At 35.1% G+C, this 20,774-nt stretch overlaps 2 protein-coding genes and 1 non-coding gene across 11 annotated transcripts in view; 1 reads left to right on the top strand and 2 right to left on the bottom strand.

Moving 5' to 3' along the window:
* LOC128988369 (SUMO-activating enzyme subunit 1) overlaps nucleotides 1–8,331 on the bottom strand; it is a 162,603-nt gene extending 154,272 nt beyond the window's left edge. Inside the window, exon 1 of the mRNA XM_054409609.1 lies at nucleotides 8,322–8,331. The gene's annotated coding sequence lies outside the window, so the exon portion shown is untranslated. The remainder of the gene's footprint in view (nucleotides 1–8,321) is intronic.
* Nucleotides 1–20,774, top strand: part of LOC128988365 (NAD kinase-like) — a 103,815-nt gene that overhangs the window by 13,749 nt on the left and 69,292 nt on the right. For 5 of the 9 annotated variants that reach the window (XM_054409589.1, XM_054409588.1, XM_054409592.1 and 2 more), the window contains exon 3: nucleotides 5,612–5,683. The exons of 1 other annotated variant lie outside the window; for it this stretch is intronic. In XM_054409589.1, coding sequence (XP_054265564.1) covers nucleotides 5,612–5,683 — 72 coding nt within the window. Of the gene's footprint in view, nucleotides 1–5,611; nucleotides 5,684–10,822; nucleotides 10,982–17,659; nucleotides 17,758–20,774 lie in introns of those variants that run through there. 3 more of the 9 variants (XM_054409596.1, XM_054409594.1, XM_054409601.1) reach the window with 3 other exon arrangements.
* On the bottom strand, nucleotides 14,197–14,267 carry Trnag-ccc (transfer RNA glycine (anticodon CCC)). The gene has a single exon. It is a non-coding gene; the product is annotated as a tRNA-Gly (tRNA).

Below are 20,774 nucleotides of genomic sequence, written 5' to 3' on the forward strand. Positions count from 1 at the left end.
GCTACCTGTCATGTAGACTGTGTACACTGATACACTGATGTCTGATCATGTACTACACTGTAGGTACTCATGTACAGTGTACAGATGGCTCCCATATAGAGATTGCCCTACATTCTTATGCACTCTGACTCAGACATTGCTGACCTCGTGTGTTGAGCTACCTGTCGTATGTAGACTGTGTACACTGATACACTGATGTCTGATAATGTACTACACTGTAGGTACTCATGTACAGAGTACAGATAGCTCCCATATTGAGATTATGTTCTACATTCTGATGCACTCTAACTATGAAGCGTCTGGCGTTATTATTAAAGATTCCCAGGAAATCCTTTGGAATAAAATATTTTATTTGTAGATATACGGTAGGTAATAACTATTTGTTCGGACCTTTGAGGGAGAACGTTGTCGAATACCTTGATAGATAAGAACAATCTAATCACCACGGCCCAAGGTAGTGCGTTATCAGTGATTTTCTGCGCAGTGTTGACCTTGAGCCATATCATCTTGACCTTCCAGTGACCTCAAGGAAGCGAGATCGACCGACAAACCTACGCGTTTGTCCTAAATGTCGGGATTTGACTAATTTGAAATTCAGTAGAATTTGGACAGTGTGGAACGAAGAAATCAAAATGATGTAATGTTTAAGAATTATTCTCTTTGTGGCTTCAGTATAATTTGTTATTTATAATAAGCACGTTTGGTAAAAGATTAAAATTCTTCAGGTACTCTGCTTGCATAAATTGAGAATTTTCTGCTAGGTTATAAGAGGGACCAAAGACTAAAGACAGATGTAGCCTACATGGAATTGTCTTCGTCCATTCTCATACGCGACTTCGGAGCGTACTCCTAGTATTAAATTTGTGTGCCAAATTGTTAAAATGAATAATATGTTTCTGTAATCATTCAAATTCATTTCTTTTGTAAATCCTAACGTGTTAAATCCGAAAAACTTTAATAAAATAATTTCTTACCAAATTCTTTCTAATTAGGTATATTCATGTTATCTTATCATCATCATCATCATCATCATCATCATCTGTTGAAACGTGACTCATAACTTACAAGCTTCATGCACATTTTGAGAAATGTTGTTATTTTTTTTATTTTTTATTATGTATATGTTATTGTAAAAAGGATGTTTTCCGTTGGAATAAATAAAAAATAACTTTTAATACATCACAGTTAATTAATCAATGAAATAGAGTTCATACTCGTTTATCATTTGTGTTTCTATGTGATAGTAAAAACGGTAATGATAGGGTAGAAGATGGTAATAGACTTAAAAATCCATCAATTCATTAGGTGTTTAAACATTATTTTCCGAAGGATCATAAGCAAAATTACCTTCTATGACGAAGTCTACCTTCTTCGATCCGGTAATTAGTTTCTCTTTGACCTAGCTAACTGCAGGCGAGTGGAAATCCTAGGACCTCATAGATTACCTCAGATGTCAAATTCGGGCCTCATTGTACCTAAGATCATTGAACTGCAGGTGAATGTAAAACGTATATCGCATTAGTCCAAGTATTTACACAGAAGAACCTAACACAACTCACTCCTTGTGGATCAGAACAAAATTATTCTTGGACGGCTGGTGCAAGAGAGGCTAAACCCTAGACTAACTCTCATGATTCTGTAATGGAATAAGACACTCCAGTATTTTTACTGACGTCTGGTGTTCTAGCATTTAGTGACGGACCCAAAATTTCCCCATAAGAAAAAATTACTCGTGGATTCATAAATAAAATAGTGTTGGGCGGCTTGTGTTAAACTGCTAGGCATTCTAAACCCTAGTAGGTCTCTATAGCCTAATACGCTAAGGTATGTCTTATGATTGTCGATTACGTATTTCTAGAAGCCACTCTGGTCGGGTGTATGTCCTATCACTTCCTAGTGGTCCGCACCCCCGCGGGCCATGACCAGGGCGCGGCGGCGGCGAGGGAGTGTACCAAGTAGGTCAGGGTCCGCGAGCAAGGCGAAGGTCTGCCTTCTTTGTCTGATTTCGGCAACGTTCACGCTAACATTGTCACCTAGATGTTATTGTTTGTACTCTGGAGATCGTGGTACACACCCAATAGGGCAAACTGTTGATATTTTCTGGATCCAATTAATCATTATTTGTCATTTTTTGGTAGCAAAACCAATGCCCACATAAGTGTATGTTGCTGAATAGTATGGCTGAAGAACGACTGTAATGGGGTAGGATAAACTAGTTAGTAGCACAGTAACACAACTACAAGGTTTTGTAGCTGTGTTAAGGCCGGGGCCACACTTGTAACTTTTAACCAGCGAGACTGTTTTTTTCCGTCGCACGTGAAATAGTAACTGTGCTGCTTCGCCAATCATTTGTGAAAAGCCCAATGATCGCCCACGTGGTCCAGTCACAACCATATAAAACACTCGAGACTGAACTTTTCTCGAAATTGAACCGGCGACCTTTCTGATTGTCTTACCAGATTGGAAGACTCTTAACCACAAAGCTACCTAGCCATTCAAATCAAATGCTTATAAACAATTACGCTGGAACTGTCAAATCAAAAAATTGAATTCCGCTATTCAAAATTCTGGGACATTTACGAGTTATTTAAGTAACTAGTGCTGCTCTTGCGTAAACTAGTCTTTCAAACTCTAAAACAACTACAGCGGCCTGGTAGGATTGGCAACGTAGCAAGTAGGGTTGTTTAGTGCCAGACGTTCCATAAGATGGCAGATAGGTGACATCAGCTCATAAATTCGCACTTTATTGATTTAAATTTATGAACCTTTATTTATGAAAGATTTATTAAAATATTCAAAATAAAACTTACAGAATTGAAAACCAAAACAATATGAATTGTAAGTCTATATCTGTACAGTTAAAGCGGAGTCAATATTTTCATTGCCCAGTAACCAAGCTTTCGTAAATACACAAATACCATTTAGCTGCTTCCAAACAAAACATCAGCTGTTACAATTCTACTTGCGACGTTGCCACTTCGAAGGCCACGGCCTGAGGAAACAACACGTTTTTGGTTAGGTTAAATCCAAGCGTTAAACAATGGTAGTTTACGCAACGATTGCGTTAAGTTAGTCTTTACGACACGAGTAGAAAATTTGGCAGAAAAATGGAGAGTGCCTTAAAAATTTCTACGAGTGTCGTAAAGACTATTAACGCGAGTTGCGTACACTACTTTACCTGCGACAGTTTTTTAATTACTAACAATCGCTATTCATAACTTCTGAGAGAGGTTATGTTTTCGTTTATTGTCATTGTCACTGAAAGTGATGCAACGAATTATTGTATAATCAGCTGATTTCATGTAATTACGTGTTTGTAAAACTTCGTTAAATATTACCTTACTTTTTTCAGGGAATAGTTTCTGCTAGTAGTATTCTTACCATAAATGCTGTATCAGGTACAATTACGGAAATATTGTATATTTGTTTGGACAACTGAATAATACAGTAAAATGAAACAATTAGTTGCTGGTATGTACCTTTGTTTCGATTTTGGTGGCAAAAGATTAGCACAAAAGGTTTGTGCTCTCGTTTCCATCTCGTCAACTTCACTTTCATTAACTGACATTTTTAAATCAGATTAATCTAACTTCCTTTAACTTCCACCAACGTTAAGAATACGCGAGTATCGACAGGAACAAGTCGGATCAACAATTAAAATTGTCAAATGATCAGCTGATAAGTTGACGTTCGAAGCATTACAATTTTACTTCTTTTCACTGAATCCTTGAACCTCATTGGTCCGTTACCCGTGTTGTTATGAGAAAAACTATGCTGTTATGAAATGAAACTATGCTGTTATGAAAGTAAACAGATGTTAAGTGAAACTTTTCAATTCTAAGAACTGAACTGAAATGGCTACTTTAAAAAACGGTCGTAGGTAAAAATGTTAACACAACACGAAACAATAGGAAATTCAAAAGGCTGTGAAACGCTGCACCAGCTGATTGTAGTCGTAGTATCTTTAAGTGTTGCCAACTTATTTTAAAGCATACACATATTTCGTGCCTTATAAAAGCACACTGTTTTGTGTTGTTTGGATGGAATACTGGATTGCGGCAAAGTTAAATTAGTGCGGCAAAAGTAAGTAAATACAGTAATTAGCTACTTTGCGTGCTATAATCAGTGCCCGCTTTGTCAGGTTTAGGGAAATTAATTGATTTGCTGATTAAAAAAAGCTAAGCCTATATTTTGAAAACCCCTTACACAAAAAAATAAATAAACAAATAAGTCCCTAAGTCCATAAAGACACTAAAGCTCCCTAAGTTGTCACCCCCTTAAACCCGCCCCTTAGGGAGTTAGGTTGTCCCTAAGTTTAAACAAATGTGTAAATAAATGTGTAAATTCTTATTCATTTCCGTGCATTGATTTTTATGTCAAAATGAGAAATAATGCCGGTAGGAAATATTCTTTTATTCAATCGCCCTCCTATAATTGATATTTATGGGATAGGTATGTTTTTCCTAAAACTTTGTTCCGTGGGCTTTATTGTTTAATATATTTCCTACAGTTACCTGACAATGTCGACTTCTTCGTACTGATTATAGCACGCAAAGTAGCTAATTGCAGCATTTACTTTTACCGCACTCCAGTATTCCAACCAAACAACACAAAACAATGTGCTTTTATTTTGCACGAAATACGTGTATGCTTGAAAATAATTTGGCAACACTTAAAGATATTACAACAACTACGATCACTATTCACTACCAACCTAAAAACGTGTTGTATAGTGTTTGAAAGACTAGTTTTATGCTTTATAGCTTTATAGTAGGCTAACTGTAAGAAAAACATAATGTGTAATGCGAGTGCTAAGTGACTTTGCTGCACTCGTGAAACTTTCCACAGTGAACACATAAAACATATAAACATTTGTAAACATTAATCTCAAGTGCAGAAAAGTGCCACTTCGCTAATAAAATATGTGTTTACTTTAAATTAATTTATATCAATTGTGAATAGGTATTCAATGTGGAATGGTTGTACATTTTTCTATGGTTTACGTTGTACTAAACGAATGGTATTTTATTTTGCCCTTATCAAAAGCCAGCAAATGGTATATTTTTTTGTATTGATTTTTAAAGTTAAGGCACAAGTAAGTCAATGGTAGTACTGTAGCATTGAACATATAACACTCTTATTTTCTTATAGAGTGTTATAGTTCAATGACTGTAGGCACAAACTTTACCGCTGGAGGCAGGGCGGTCGTTGTTAAGTAGGTAGTTTTAATATTCGCCGCTAGAGTTCTCCAGCTATGTCTCCAGTTCGGCTGCTTAAACTGCGTTACCGACATTCTCATTCTATCTCTCACGACAGTGTACCTCTTCTCCGCTTACAAGCATTGTAAACATTATTTCCTGTGTGTAAATGATCCTTAATTATGCATTATGTACTAGACTACATATTACTTTTACTATATTTGTTGTATAAATACAATTACTGACATTCAATTACCTTCCTTATTCACAACCGATTGAGATAAATTCGATTACGAGGTGTCTTTCATTACAAAATTTACAAATGAAAAGAGCAGCTGCCATGCTTAAGGCCTGGCATATACAAGTGTATTTCTTGAGAGTGTTCTGTGTCTGAGATGTTCCGTGTGTTCTAGTGGTGGCTTGACGGTGGAGGATGCTGTTTTGGCACAAGACGACCAGAATCTCTACGACTGGGCAAACAGAAGGTAGTTTGCTACCCTGCAGCGGAAAAGAGCGATCAATTACCTTTGACAAACCGATTAACGGAATTGAAAGATTTAAAATTAAAAGTATATTGTGGAACTTGTCAGTAAACCTAAACATAAATTTGCAGTAACATGTTTTACCTTCAAATAATAAACATATTATCCGTCAAAATCTATGAATTACAATATATTTACATATCTTTGAGACGTTTGTGTTTATTAACAGTTTTTCTGGATTTTAAAATATGGTTTATTGTTTTTCCTGTTTTAAATTTTAACAATTGATTTTCAAAATACTGTAATCGTATAACACGTTTTGAGTCCTAACGGATTAGTTTATCAAGATAAGAAATACAATTTATGTTTTAATCGGTTCAATAAAAATGACAAATACTCAAATCACGCTAATTGTTAACAAACTACAGTAGTTATGTCAATATTCCAGCTCTTTTCCGTTGCCGATCGTTGTGTTGTTTGCTAGCAATAATTGTTGTTTGTCTTTTGGTCTTGTCTTGCAGCTTGTCTTGTCTCTTATTTTTGTATTGTTTCTATAGTTCTTAACGAAATTTTGTTTCTTTTGGTCTTGTCCTGTCATTTATTTTGGTACCGTTTGTTGTTTGTTAACTGTTTAGAATATGTCTTTTGGGATTGTCCTGCCTTCCATATTGGCATCGTTTGTTGTTTTTGCCTGCTTGTAGATTTTGGGACTGTCTTAGTTTCTTTTAGCGAATTTCCCATACAGGGAATAAGCTATTACCGTAGGTCTCATGGTAAGATATGTGTGTGTGTCCTTTAAGCACGATAACTCGAGCAAAAATGATCAGATTTTGATGAAATTTGGTTTAAACGTGAAACCTACATTTTATTCGAACGAGTTCGCGAACCAGCATGATCGGACTATGGGAACTGGGGTTTATAGGGTGAAAATTGGGGTTTCCCGTTTTTGTTACTCTAAAAAGCATATAATTTTGCAATTTCTTTCTGAACCATTTTGTAGAGCTAAAAAACGAATTATTTAGTACAGTGAAGCGTTGTTGTATGCCTAACGGTTCCAGGAAAAATCCAAAAAAGTATAAATTTAAAATTACCATGTTATTTTTATGGATAAATAAATTAAATAGGCTTAAACTGTTGTAACTTGCTTGTCTATGGACATATTTTAACGAAATTCGGAAAATTTGTTTACTTCGTACTAAGCTATACAATTTTCAATAAAAAACACACCGTATTATCTTCCCCGTCGTAGCAAACCTAAGTACTCAATCAAATTAATGGTAATTAAATAGGAACTAAATATGACAATTTTAAGAGAATAATTTGATGGAATTCCAGCCAGGTAAATGGAAATTCGCTTAGTCTGCAGGTTTGCTGTGGCAGGGGTATTTAGCTTTCTCGTGTTGTCCTCCTTTTGACAAGACTTGGTAAGTTTTTTATCTGTAAAATATGTATTTTCTACAATATTTAGTAATATTGTAACCTTGGTTCAACCACTTAATCTTGCTGGTTCTAGTTATTTTATTACTGTAACCAAAGCACACAATGCATGCACATATTTAGTAAGATCAGTTCAAAAGATTATTTGCATAATGCGGTTACGTTGTGTTGATTAGTTTTGTTCGTGTTTTATCTAATTTCTTAAGTATAACTGAAATCATAGTCTAACCAACTAAAATTTCATCCTTGCTAAAATGTATATAATCGTTTACAATGTGCCTACAATCTATTAATAGGCAAGCATGTTTTTGAAATCCTTTTTCTCAGCTTGTGTGCATCGCAGGAAAAATCTACGCATACTGTTAGAAAGGTTAGAAAGATATTTTTCTGAAGATGAGCAGAATCCCTTTATAAATTAAAATAGGCTCAACAATAAGCACAACTAAATGAATTTAAAATTAAAAAAAAAAATTAACATGGGCTTTAGGTATGGGTTGCAAAATCAAAGCAAATTGAAGAAATTCCAATCACATGTTTTATTTACAACGTTGTGTGAAAATATGTCAGAATGTATATTACATATTTTTGGTCGAGTTTTCGACCACTGGAAGTGGAAGACCTCTAGTTATTATAATTTATAAGTAGCCTACAGTATACCTCAAAAAGGTACAGTATATACGCTAAAAAGGAGCACAATGATTATCAGCTGTTATGACACCATGACCGTGCTGAGCTCTAACGGCAAAGTTGTCAAACAGATGTTCCGTGCTGCACTCTAGTAGCCGACCAACGAACTACGTCGCGAGTGGAAGATTTGTGAACATTGTTACAACTATTAATTGTTGCGTGGTTGCACTCTTCAATCCATTCTAAATGAATTTATAGTTTTTTACAAGCAGAATATTTTACCAGCATATTTTTAAGCTAGGAATAGTATATTAAATCTCGCACTTTAAATGGTCGAGAATATGTGGCCATCGATCTCTGTTGTAGTAATAGAGATCGATGGCCTATACCACGAATACTAGAAAAATACCGGTATGGATCATAAACATAAACAATTGACGTTTTTGGTCCGAAAGTAAACAAAACCCCCTTAATTAACATATGTTTTTCTTTACTTTCGGGCCAAAAACGTCCTCTGTTTATGTTTATGATCCATACCCGGTCTTTTCTAGTATTCGTGGTATAGACCCACTTTCACTCGTGTTTCGAACGTTACTTTTCGCTACACTACAAAGAATAATTATTATCTTCATTACAAAACTCATATAATTTTTAGGTTATGCCTTCAATTTAAAGTTCATATCTATCTATCTATATATTAATAGGCAAGCATGTTTCTTTAAAACCTTTTTTCTCAGCTCGTGTGCATCGTGGGGTAAATCTACGCATACCGTTAGAAAGCTATTTTCCTGTAGGTGTGCAGAATCCCTTTATAAATTTAAATAGGCTCAAAGATAAGCACAAAAAATGAGTTTAAAAATTTTAAAAAATTAACATGGATCTTATGCGTTGCCATGCTGGTGACGAAATAACAACGAAATATAAACAGAAAATCAAAACAAATGGAAGAAACTCCAATCACATGTTTTATTTACAGTGTGGGGTGAAAATAGAGAAGTGAGTAAGTTTACATTACATATTTTTGGTCGAGTTTCGACCACTGGACGACCTCTAGTTTACTTTATTTGTTGAAAATTGAAACAGTTGATAAAACAATAACAAATATTTGAAGTTGACAGTGGAAAATTTTCTGTTGTAAACAATGCCACTTTCGGTAGTGTACAATAGACAGCCGTTAAAAATATGATGTTTCGCAGGTTGTAAACACATAACGAAAACAGCTCAACTCATAATAGTGTAGTTAAATTTTCTTTATTAAGCCGTATAACCTGTGATTTAACCGGTTACCTCCCGCTATCTCCGCGTCCCGCCATCTCCGTGTACCGCTATCTCCGAATTTCAGAGTGACCCCTATAATCCTCGGTTACTTCTTGCGTTAAGACTTTCCGTTCAAACCTATCCTAACCTAACTTAACTTAACCTAACCTAACCTAACCTAACCTAACCTAACCTAACCTGACCTAACCTAACCTAACCTAACCCACGGGTTAAATTTTCATCAAATCTTCCATCCACGGAGCTTCGCAGCCGTGGATGCAATGACAGCTAACAACGCAGGCAGTGACTGGATTAAAAGGGTCACTCTAGAATTCGGAGATAGCGGGACAGATTTGGGTTCGGAGATAGCGGAACGCGGAGATAGTGGGAGCACACGGATTTAACCGTATTAATTGTATTATTTAAACAATATTTCGAATAGCCCATAATGTATAGTATTTATTCAAATATTATGTATCAACTATAGCAAAATATAATTGTGCTCCAATGAACTTTTCGTTGGTAGTGTATGACAGATTTATAAGTCCTACTGTTTCATATACACCATGTCAATGTGATTAACGCTTGCGTTGCATTTTATATACAGTTTGAACGCATCTACCTATTTAGTTATATCAGAACAATAGTATCTCTTATAGACTAGTCTTGTAGTTTATGGAATGGAAAAAATCATTTTTCATGATTTATGGGGGCAATTAATTAATTGAAAAACAACGTTAATAGTTAAGCTATTTCTTGGTAAATGGTATCAATGCTTTGTTGCCAGTGAGTTTTTCTTGTACATTCTCTACGACCTTACATAAATAAAATAGAATAGTGTATGGCATATCCAATTAGTTTTCAGTTTGATCCAAGAATTCATCCTGTATTTGGTTAGCCTTTTGCGGAATAAACCACCACGAGGAACCCGAATGAAAATCGTAGGGGTTTCGGATGACAATATTGCAGTCTTCTATTTGTCACGATGCTTTCAGCTTGCAATTACAATAGCAAATACCGGTGTTAAGAGTGTAGAAAGTGCGTCGAAACGTGGTAGAACTTTCACCGCGACAGACTATCGAATAAACTTCTATATTCGATGTTATATCGAATACTCATTTTACCATCGGATGTGAGTGTGTTTCAGTGCTGTGGGAAAAGGAAGTGACTGGTTATTTTTTTACTTGTGGAGTTTGACATTCGAGTTTGATGCCTTGAAAGTAGCTGTATGTTTCACTACTACCTTTACAAAATGAATCATATGCAAAATTGCTTTTTGACTATACCTAGTTTAGTTACGGTCCCAAATTCACTATCCTCGAATACTGTAGTAAAAATGTACAATCAGTTAATGGTGATACCATCGTGGTCGAATGACATGCTGCAACAGAATAGTGTACCGTATGCATAACAATATTCGTCACATTTTACATGCATTTATTTTAATTTTTTTGCATGGATGTTTTTTGTATACAGACTCTTTATATTTCTATGTAAAAAAAAACAAAAACAAAACAATTAAACACCATTAGCTTTTCATATATTATCGCGCTGCATTTTAGAAGTAGGGTTACTTGAAATTTGTATAAGTTAAAAAAAATTAAAATACATACACCTAGGTTATATCGCCCGAGTTACTATGCATATTTCCTCATATCACAAATTGCTTACATTCTTGATACCACGACCACTAATACCATTCTACTTGTCGACAGCTCGATATATCGGGTCGATCGCACTATCGATACATCGACGTCCACCCACGCCTCGACTGACCGAGTGACTGTTGTACCGCGGTGTTTGTGTGGTCGTGGTCGTGGTGTCGCGGGTGTGATAGTTTGGAGATCTGTCTGTGGAGTTTGCTGGAATGACGTGTTCTCCAGAGAGCGGCATCTCGCTGGAACTGGAGGACAGGCTGGAACGGAAGTGGTCGCTGGAGTCACTGGAGAACATCGATGTCCAGACGCTACTCAGCATCTGGTGAGCTGAACTAAGTAGAGTCAGTGGGATGGGTTTATTAGCTCAGGTTACACTCCTGATGTACCGGTATGTAAGGCTGAAATTGTTGAATAAAACCCCGGGTTTCATGTTTAAACCGTCGTAATTAATTTTAATGTGTTTAAAATCGTTTGGATTAACTCAATAGAGGCTAAATACACAACTAATACGGTAATTCGCGTTTCAGTTACTTTATCGCTTTTATGGAAAATAACTGCAAATATCTAAATAAAAAAATAAAAACCCGTTAAAATGAACTGAATTTTTATTAATTACCGTAGCCTTTATCGTGGAGGATTGCTAGTTGAAATTGCAGTAAAATACGATCAATATGAGGCACTTTTTACATCCTATTCAGATTATAGATAAATCTGAAGTCTAGTTTTTGAACGGAAAGTTTCTCAGTACAAATTATAAGTTGTCATTACCATTGAAGTTTATGCTATTGAATGTGTAAAACTTGTATTCAAACTTAAGGATTTGAATTGTGTACTTACTATCAACACAATCAAAACATCGTTCGCCACAGAATGTCATGTTTGAAGTTGATTCTCAAGAATATATTCAGTAGACTAGATCTATACTTACATCACCGTTGTCAGTAGTCCAGTAGTCAGTAGGCATAGTGGCATTGCATCATTGCTGACTCCGTTTAACTTGACTTTCTATACATTCCATACCATACCACCGACTCCACTGTGCAAGAACGGACGACATCGGATATAAATACAATCAGATAGTCCCTATAACTGAGCGTATGAACACAGTCACGGTAACTCAGTGGCCTCACGCAAGCTAACTCTTGTTTATACAGTATCTTCCTAGGTTTCACTTTATTAGTCAAGAACTATCTGTGTAATTTGGCCGAGCGTGAATTTCAACTTCATGTGTCATCAAAGAAGTTAATCAACCTTTGAAAAGCTTGGATTCGTTATATCATCAGTGCAATGCATGTAGTCATAGTTTTTTGTACTGAACACTTTTGAATCTATTATGTAACGTGCGAGGGGAGGAAACGTATCAGTTGACACTCATGTCGTCATGAGGGGAGGTTTGACGTCACACAGACAACCACAATCTTCATTTCTCTCTTTTAGCGAATTTCCCATATAGGGAATAAGCTATTGCCGTAGTTTACTCATTGTAAGACCTGGACCCGGGACCGATTTTTTTTTTGTTTGAGGTCCCTAGAGGCCAAAAACACCATCCGTTCAAATTCATATATATATCGCCCATATGTCCGTTAGCGCGATAACTCGAGCAAAAATGATCCGATTTTGATGAAATTTGGTACAAACGTGTAAACCTACGTTTTTTCGAACGAGTACGCGAACCAGCATGATCGGACAATGGGAACGGGGGTTTATTGGGGCTTTTATGGGGTAAAAATGGGGTTTTCCCATTTTTGACCCAAAAAACATAAAATTTTGCAATTTCTTTCCAAACAATTTTGTAGAGCTTAAAAAAACAAATAATTTAGTATATTGAAGCGTTATAATGCGCCTAATGGTTACGGAGAAAATTCAAAAAAAATTAAATTTAAAATTCTTATGTTATTCTTATGGAGAATAAGTAAACTGTTGTAGTTTGCTTGTTTATTAATATATTTTACCCAAATTTGGAAAATGTTTTTATTTTTTACTAACTATTAACATTTTACATAAAAAACACTTTTACCCTCCCTGTTGCAGCAAACCTAAGTATGTGTTTAACTGATTCTATTTAAATAGGGAATAAATGTGATATTGTTAAGGAGACAATTTAGTGTAAATCCTATCAGGCAAATGGAAATTCGCTTAGTCTGCAGGTTTGCTGCGGCGGGGTATTATTTACTCTACCTGTACCTTACATTTTACTTACGCTTACGTTGGGTTGATTACGGATTGTTGGGGCTAGGAAGCTTCGTTCAATGAGGTCTACGATAGTGACTTATTTAATAAAAAAAATTTCCAAGCAGCTAAAACTTTCCATAGGTCTGTACTAAGATTGTTTTGATTACATTGTTTTGTATACATTTTATGTACTTTTATTATACTTAGACTGTACCTATTTATTTTACTCGGTTTTGTCAACAATTGATTGGAGCCATTAAAAACGCCACATTTAACTATGGTCGTACCAAACTGAATTTGTAACCAAATCTAGCTCCATCGAATGTATATCTATAGCAAACTGTAGTCGTAATTACGCATCACGTTGCGTAACCAGTAACCTCGTTAGTAATAGAGGAAGCACATTTATCCTCCGCAAGTTAATGCATAATCTGATAGCTCTCGTTTCCGATCGATAAGTTCAGTAGAGCGCGGGGGCTCCGCCCCACTGGTACAGAGGCTAGGGTGGAGACGGAAGCGGCGGTGGATGTGACTGAGATGAAAACGACTGTCAGCTTGTCCAGGAAGGTTATCCAAAGGAGGTGATCGTTCGGCCAATGCTACTTGGTGTCTTGTCCCCGGGCTAAATAAGATATTATTGTGTCCTTCCAAATTAACTGGCATAACTTACTATGTGTGGTTCGATATCAGTCCTTTTTGATAAGTTTAACCTTAAAATTTATTTGTGATAAATAAGTGTGTGATGAACAACTACAGTACCTACCAAACAAGTCGAAGATGGCACAAATAAAGGCATTACAACATCGGAAAATCAAGCGATAGCGAGTCACCTATTTTAACTAATCTTACGTTAAATCCTGGTACTCAAGAATTAACATGAGTAAGCAAAAGTTGTCACATTGGTGCCTATATACTTAATTGTAGAAAAACAATTTTTAATTTGGTGGGATTTTTTACACCTAAAAGAGTTTATTAGTTACTGGTTGAGGGTTAAGTACAAAAACTTTCTGAATTGTTCAAATGTCTATTTATTGTGGTAATATTATCGCATATACTTTATATATGTTTTTAACTGAATCTGGTGATTTTACCTGTGCTTAACTAAGTTGGTATGTTCTGAACCAAAACAATTATTACCAGTTTATAATTCGTTTCATTGCACCCCACAAGTTGTGTTTCGGTTTCATAATTGTGTAAAGTTGTTTTACTACAGTAAGTAAAAACAACATTTCACATCAGCAGAGTAATTGCAAATTTTAAAGAAACTTTACAGAAATATGATGTAATTGGATGTAAATTGATAAAAGTACCATACCAATTTCCAGAAAAGTATTTAGACAAGTATTTTGCGCTCAAAAAGTAATGTGCACCGCCCGGGAATCGAACCCGGGTCGCAAGAATGGGAATCTTGCATGATACCACTACACCAGCGGTGCTCTTGTCAGTGAGGAGAATGGCCTTGTGACCGAACTGCTGACTAGGATTATTTTAACAGCTGAACTAACACTTGTGGCCCAAAGACCACGAGGCGATTACAGTATTTGTCAATCATTTAGTCCTGAACCGGAAGCGCCACAACAAAATATGAACTTAGTGCGAACCACCACGTTGAGTGTTTATTCGGTGATGTGACACAGAACAATCTCATTCAGACATGGTGTTGTAAAATACAAATTATAATAAAATACAAAAGAACAAATGATTTGGTGCTGTAGCACTTTTTCATGAATACGGTGAAGTGGCCTATTCAAATAGAATAATTTTGCCATTTTTACTGAGTGGTTTTATTAAAAACTGTAAATGATAATTCAGAAAATCCGAATTGATATAACATCGGATTAAACTGTTATTGGAGAATTACCTTTTCAATGCAGTTTATTGTTTTTTACGTTATAAAGGGATATATTTATACGAGGGCGAATGAATAGTTATACGATACACATTTATTTACTTGGATATAATACAATGTCTTACCTTTTATCTTTGTAATAACATTTTGGTTTTTTCGTGAGAAAATTTGTTACAAAACTATTGCTGTGTTTCCTTAGAAACCACAACTAATAAAATTTAAAATGGCCCAAAGAACATTGACGAAAATTGCGACAGTTTTGGTCGAATCCCAAATTCACACGGCTACTTTCGTACGAAGAGCAAGTAGTGACACCAAGGTCAATATTCCCCAGCATATTTTACCAGAAAGTCTGCAAAACAAGGATTCAGAGAAAATGCAGCCTTCTTTCTCAAGCCGTTTGAAAAAAGACAATCAGGTTGCCAAAGAAAGGAAACAATGGTGGCCAGAAACGCCTTCTGTTACACCTGGAAAATGGAACAACCCGGCTAAAGAATGTCTGGAAGAAGAGTCCTTAGAAAATGAGGACCTAATGGCTGAGTTTGCGACTTGAGAGGATCTTCATTTTCACCTTGGTAATGACTGTCCTTTGGGTGGTTTGGACATTATTCTGCGATTTGAATAGAAGTAAAAATTGATGTTGTTCTTAAAACCTCTAAATATTTGACTTTTAAAAATTTTTGTTTTAAGTAATTTCAACCAATTTTTATTTTATTTTACTAAAACGTCTGGTTAACTTACGGAGTAGTGCAGAAAGTAGGCCTACGACTAATGATTTTGTACCAAAGACGATTAATGTAGTGATGAAAGCTGGAATATATTTTTAAATTTTACAAATTTGTTGTTCAAAATTGCATGGGCGAGCAGTGAGTTAGCATTTGTAAACAAACCTTCTCGATATAATCAAATGAATGCACAAGCAAAAGCATATATAATTCCTTAGCTTTGAGCACATAAACATGTACGGTACAGAAAACAAATTAAGAAAAGGGGAATATGTTTCGTCAATGAAACACAGATGACCACACAGAAGAAAATGTCTTGATAAATATTCTGTAATACTTAGCAATGAAATGTCTTAAAATGATACATCTAATGGTGATGAATAGGTTTATTGCAATACATGTTATCAATTAACGTTAGTTGGGAAAAGAGGCTGCAGAACAGTTGAAAATGATCCATCTCCTGTTACAAATGCCGATGAACGAGTTGACGAGGTAAGTGCAGAATTTGTAGTTGAATTGTACACAGACCCCATGGCCACTTTAAATAATTCAATAAAGTTAATTATCAATATAATCATCAGTAAAGCAAATAAGTTAATTAGGTCGGTCCACAACAGCGTATAATCGAAACCAACCCATCTATACATTGTAAATAGGCAAGCATGGTTTTTAAAACTTTTTTTCTCAGCTCGTTTGCAATGCAGGGAAAATCTACGCACACTGTTAGGAAGATATTTGCCTGTTGATGTGCAGAATACCTTTACACATTAAAATAGGCAAAAATAGCCTTATGGGTTGCCATGCTGGTGACGAAACAACAACGAAATATAATGAGAAAATCAAAACAAATGGAAGAAATTCAAATCACGTGTTTTCTTTACAGCGTGTGGTGAAAATAGAGAAGTCTGCTCATTTTTGGTCGAGTTATCGACCACTGGACGACCTCTCGTTATGTTAAATATGCGAATTTATGATTGATATACTGTAATCGCAAGATAAACTGTTATTAATTAATTTACTCGTACATACTGTATTATATTAAAACAACATTAGTGCTCATTATTATTATTAATTGTATCGAATTGCATAACAGACAGTAAAACCTTCATAACATGAGATTTTGTTGTAACTGTTTCATTCATAATTTCTCTTATTGATAAAGACTATTTTAGATAACTCGTAACAGTTATTTTTAGAAATCATACAATATTTATGTGCATGCAATTTTTCCACCGGAAAAAAATATTTGTATAAACCTCTCTATGAAAGTCCGTTTTTTAAGCTTCTATGAACATGTATATTGTATAATAGTGCATAGTATCAAATTAGAGGTGGCTTTGGTCACTTCCATCCAAACCTTAATTCAATAGTTAATTTTACAGTGAACAGTTTATTTAAATTCAATTTCTCTTGTCGTTGGTAAGTGACCGTTTTAATTTGCACAAATAGAATAAAAATAAAAGTTTTAAAATTATGTTTTTGGATAAGAAAAACACTTTTAGATTCTATGCCTATCCGCATATAAAACAGAGAATCTCACCTTGTAGCGTTGACGATTATAAAATTATCTTGCCATAATATATTTCTGAAAACACTTGTAACTATAGAAAGTATTCGTTCATTTGGTTAACTACTGAACTACATCAATAATGATAATACCTGTACTTGTAGTTTTGTGATAGTGGAGACATTTTTACTGCATAAGTTCATTATACAACTGATTATTTTATTAAAATATTGCACAAAAACACTGACGACATTAAAATACTAATTTAAATTTTTCTTCTGTTCAGCACAACATACGTTTAACAATGCTCAACGTGACAATCATGAACTAGTGTCTTTGGCTTCCATCCAAATAGGTCGATCATTAGAAAAGAAAAGTTTGGTAAATCGAAACTGGACCCAGCTGTCCTGACCATTGGGCATTTAATAAATGGTCATAGCCAATGAAACAGCTCATTTTAGTTAGTACCAAAGCGAAACGAGGCATATCACTCCATTCTACTCACATCCTTCATATTTGGGTTAAAATACGCCCTAATAGCGTCCCCTCCGTTGAAACATATTTATCCACAGCTAACAAGTTATATTAATCTTGTGTAATTCTACCACAGAATTAAATGTAAAATCTACTCTATGGCGATTAGTCTACTCTGAAGATTCTCTATGGGGTTTTCAGTTGGCGGAGCTCGGTCCCCGGTTGCCAAGGCGACGCGCGACGCCGATCTCTCCACTTTCTTGTCAGTTGCGTCCCGACCACCGCGCGGCCCGTAGCTGTCGTATGTGTTGTCGTGTGTGCGAGTGTGTGTGCTGGCAACTAGTTTCTGTTTATGGTTTACCCCTGTAAAGGTAATAAGTTAAACTTTGCTGTCAGTTTAAAAGTCTAACTCTGTGATTTTGTTCAGTTTACCGTTACAGTTGAAAGTCTGATTAGTTTGATTTCACTTGATCTCATAGATGTTTTTTAGCAATTCACCTACAAGCTGTAATAAAAATAAACACATTAAGGGTAGACATCATAGTTCGTAAATGTAGCAGGGAGTGTTTCAATTGAACCCCATACACTGATTTATCATGACAAGGGCTCGTTGGGACAATAACTACTGCATTTTTTATCCTATTTCAATAACAATGTTTCAATAACAATTCAACTCGCACTCTTAGATTGAAATTGTTGATTCCGCTTGATCTCATGGAGGTTATTTTCAATTAATCAGTGAAATAAGTTCATTAAACACTTTAAGGTAGATACCTTAGTTTTTCCGAATACTAGTAGAGAATGAATAAATTTTAGTGACAGAATAAATCGTTGGTGCAATTTGAATAAGCAGTATAAACGTAAAGCTCTCCCGGTAAAATTGTAAATGTGCCGGCTTCAAGATCATATAAAAACTAAGTATCCCCCTAATGTTTTCCTTTCTGAATGGAATTAGACCATTAATCAATGTAGAATGTTATTGAACACCGGTGATCGCTGCAGACATAGTTTGTAAACTACTGTAGGTCCTAATGTGGATGTAATCAATCAGTTTCCACGGCTGAGCGGGATTATAACTTTGATTACACACTAGATTATGGTTGGTTAATAATTTGTTATAGTTCAAAGCATAACGCGTTTTTAGAAACAAATGATTTCTGAAACACCTTGTAAGATACATTAACTTATATTAGTGTCAAAAAAAGCCAACTACATTCGTACTTATGCCAAGTTGTAACCTTAAAGCATTTTGATCCAATTTCCATATAGATCCCAAGATTGCTCTCCATTTATAAGATGCAAAACAATTAAACCTTTGGTTGGATTATCCACGGCTGTGAATTTTCAACGTTTTGGTTAATTACATCGACATACATTGATTGTAAATTGATTGAGGGTTCGTTTCAATGTCGCCGCCACTGATAACGTTCTGTTTGCCTGATAACAGCGCCACTCCTTGAGTCACTTCGGAAACTAAAGTGTTGTTTCTAAACATTCGTAGTTCTTATACAATTATTTTATATTTTATGCCCCTCAATAAAATTATCTTACATTATTTGACTAAGCAAAATGTTGAGACAATAACGGAAAAAACTTAAAAAGTTTAGATTTAAATTTTCATTGTTATTGTTATGGATAGTAAATAAATCGTTGTAGTTGGCTTGTTTATGGAAATATTCTGATTTAATTTGGCGAATCTGTTTATTTCATACTAGCTATCAACAATCCTTAACAAAATCACCTTATCACCTTCCCTATAGCATCAAACCTAATTACTCATTAAAATTAAAACTGTTATTAAAAAAGGAAATACATTTTTCTATTTGAACGGAATCTTTTTCTGAAAATCCAACAAGGTTAAAGGAAATTCGCTGCAGGTTTACTGCGGCGGGGGTATTATATCACGTTTTCACATTTTAACCCAACCAAATACAATAAAAATGTTTGGACAAATTAGCTAGACATAATCGCAAATGTAGTTTCTTTTCATTTTACCTTGACGTGGTCGCGTTTTCAATTAGCTTTATCAATAAGCGTCTCTTCGTAATCTGTTGTAAAATGTATGACCTGATAAAAGCACAATACTTATACTTGGCAAAACTATCGGCATACAACAGTGTTCTTAGGAAACAATGACAGTTTATTAATATAATATCGACCGTAAAAAGTTGTTTCGATTCGAATGTCCCATACTTAAACAGTTCATGACGAGCCGCTGGTAAAACTAAATTCCAGGCAATTTGTAATTTTAATTGCGTTTTATTTTAATTGTGTGTGAATGTTTGAGTGGGTGTGTTAAAAAAACTCCCTTCTTTAAACTATTGTTCGCTATGTTCGTTGTCAAAATGTTAAGTTGAAAATCGTCGGTTATTGACGTTTGTAATGCAATGATGTGATCTTAGGTGAATCTAATTCAATTAAAAAAATCATCGGGTTTTCACACATAAACACAGTAGTATATGAAGTTTTCATTACTGTCTCTCTCGCACCTGTGGTTTCTAGGTTGGTCACTAGAGCACTTGACCGGTGAGTTGCTTGCGTTCCTTCACGTCCAGGTTCAGCTTCGTACCATGAAATCTGATTATTGTACTACCATCAGCAGATAACTCATGCCTGTACGTCTGTGGATGCTAACTCATCTCTTGATTATGCAACAAGCACTAACCCTTTAGTTTTGGAATTTTAATAACTACTTGCTCTTTAAGGGCTTCAGTTTGTTTTGAAATAAGTTTAAGTTTACGGTGTTAATAGTTTTTCGAAATTCCACTAGAGTTTTGTATTAAATGGCAACTAGTTGCTTTGCCCGTGCTCCGCTACGGGGTGAGAATGCAGAAAAGAATAATTCGGTTTTACTTATAAGATAATATACTATGAGAAACAGTTACAACACACTTACCAGAAAACATATAGGCAAAATCTCAATCCTGCTTATTGATTATTTAAATTAGGATCTCTTAATGTATTACAGTACTATCATTTTATATAGTGTATAGCATTTAAAATATATGCAAAAGTATAATTCATTGACCACATGGCACCAAGAAACAATTCTCTTTGTAAACAAATTAAATTAAATAGCAGAACAGCATTTATGACAACAGCTGTAGTTTCAAAACAATGTTTTTCCCATGTTAATCTTATGGAGAAATACGAAACTTTAAAGGGTCCCCATGCCTCACTCTCTAATTTTTTCCCTAAAAAGAAAGTTTCCTGCACAACTTCACGTTACGCTCTTTTCAATGACACCAAAAACATGTCAATCGGTTCAGTAGTTTCGGAGGAGTAATTGTCACAAAAAAACCTGCTTGCGTATTAAATAAGTAATAAGATGTCCGAGAGTTTAGATCAATATAGTATGTTCATATTGAATGTCAATACTATTCATCTA

This window comes from Macrosteles quadrilineatus, unplaced genomic scaffold, assembly GCF_028750875.1.
Source record: "Macrosteles quadrilineatus isolate MER2022 unplaced genomic scaffold, UCM_ALF_1.0 Scaffold_3__2_contigs__length_128488019, whole genome shotgun sequence".
Classification (NCBI taxonomy): domain Eukaryota; kingdom Metazoa; phylum Arthropoda; class Insecta; order Hemiptera; family Cicadellidae; genus Macrosteles; species Macrosteles quadrilineatus.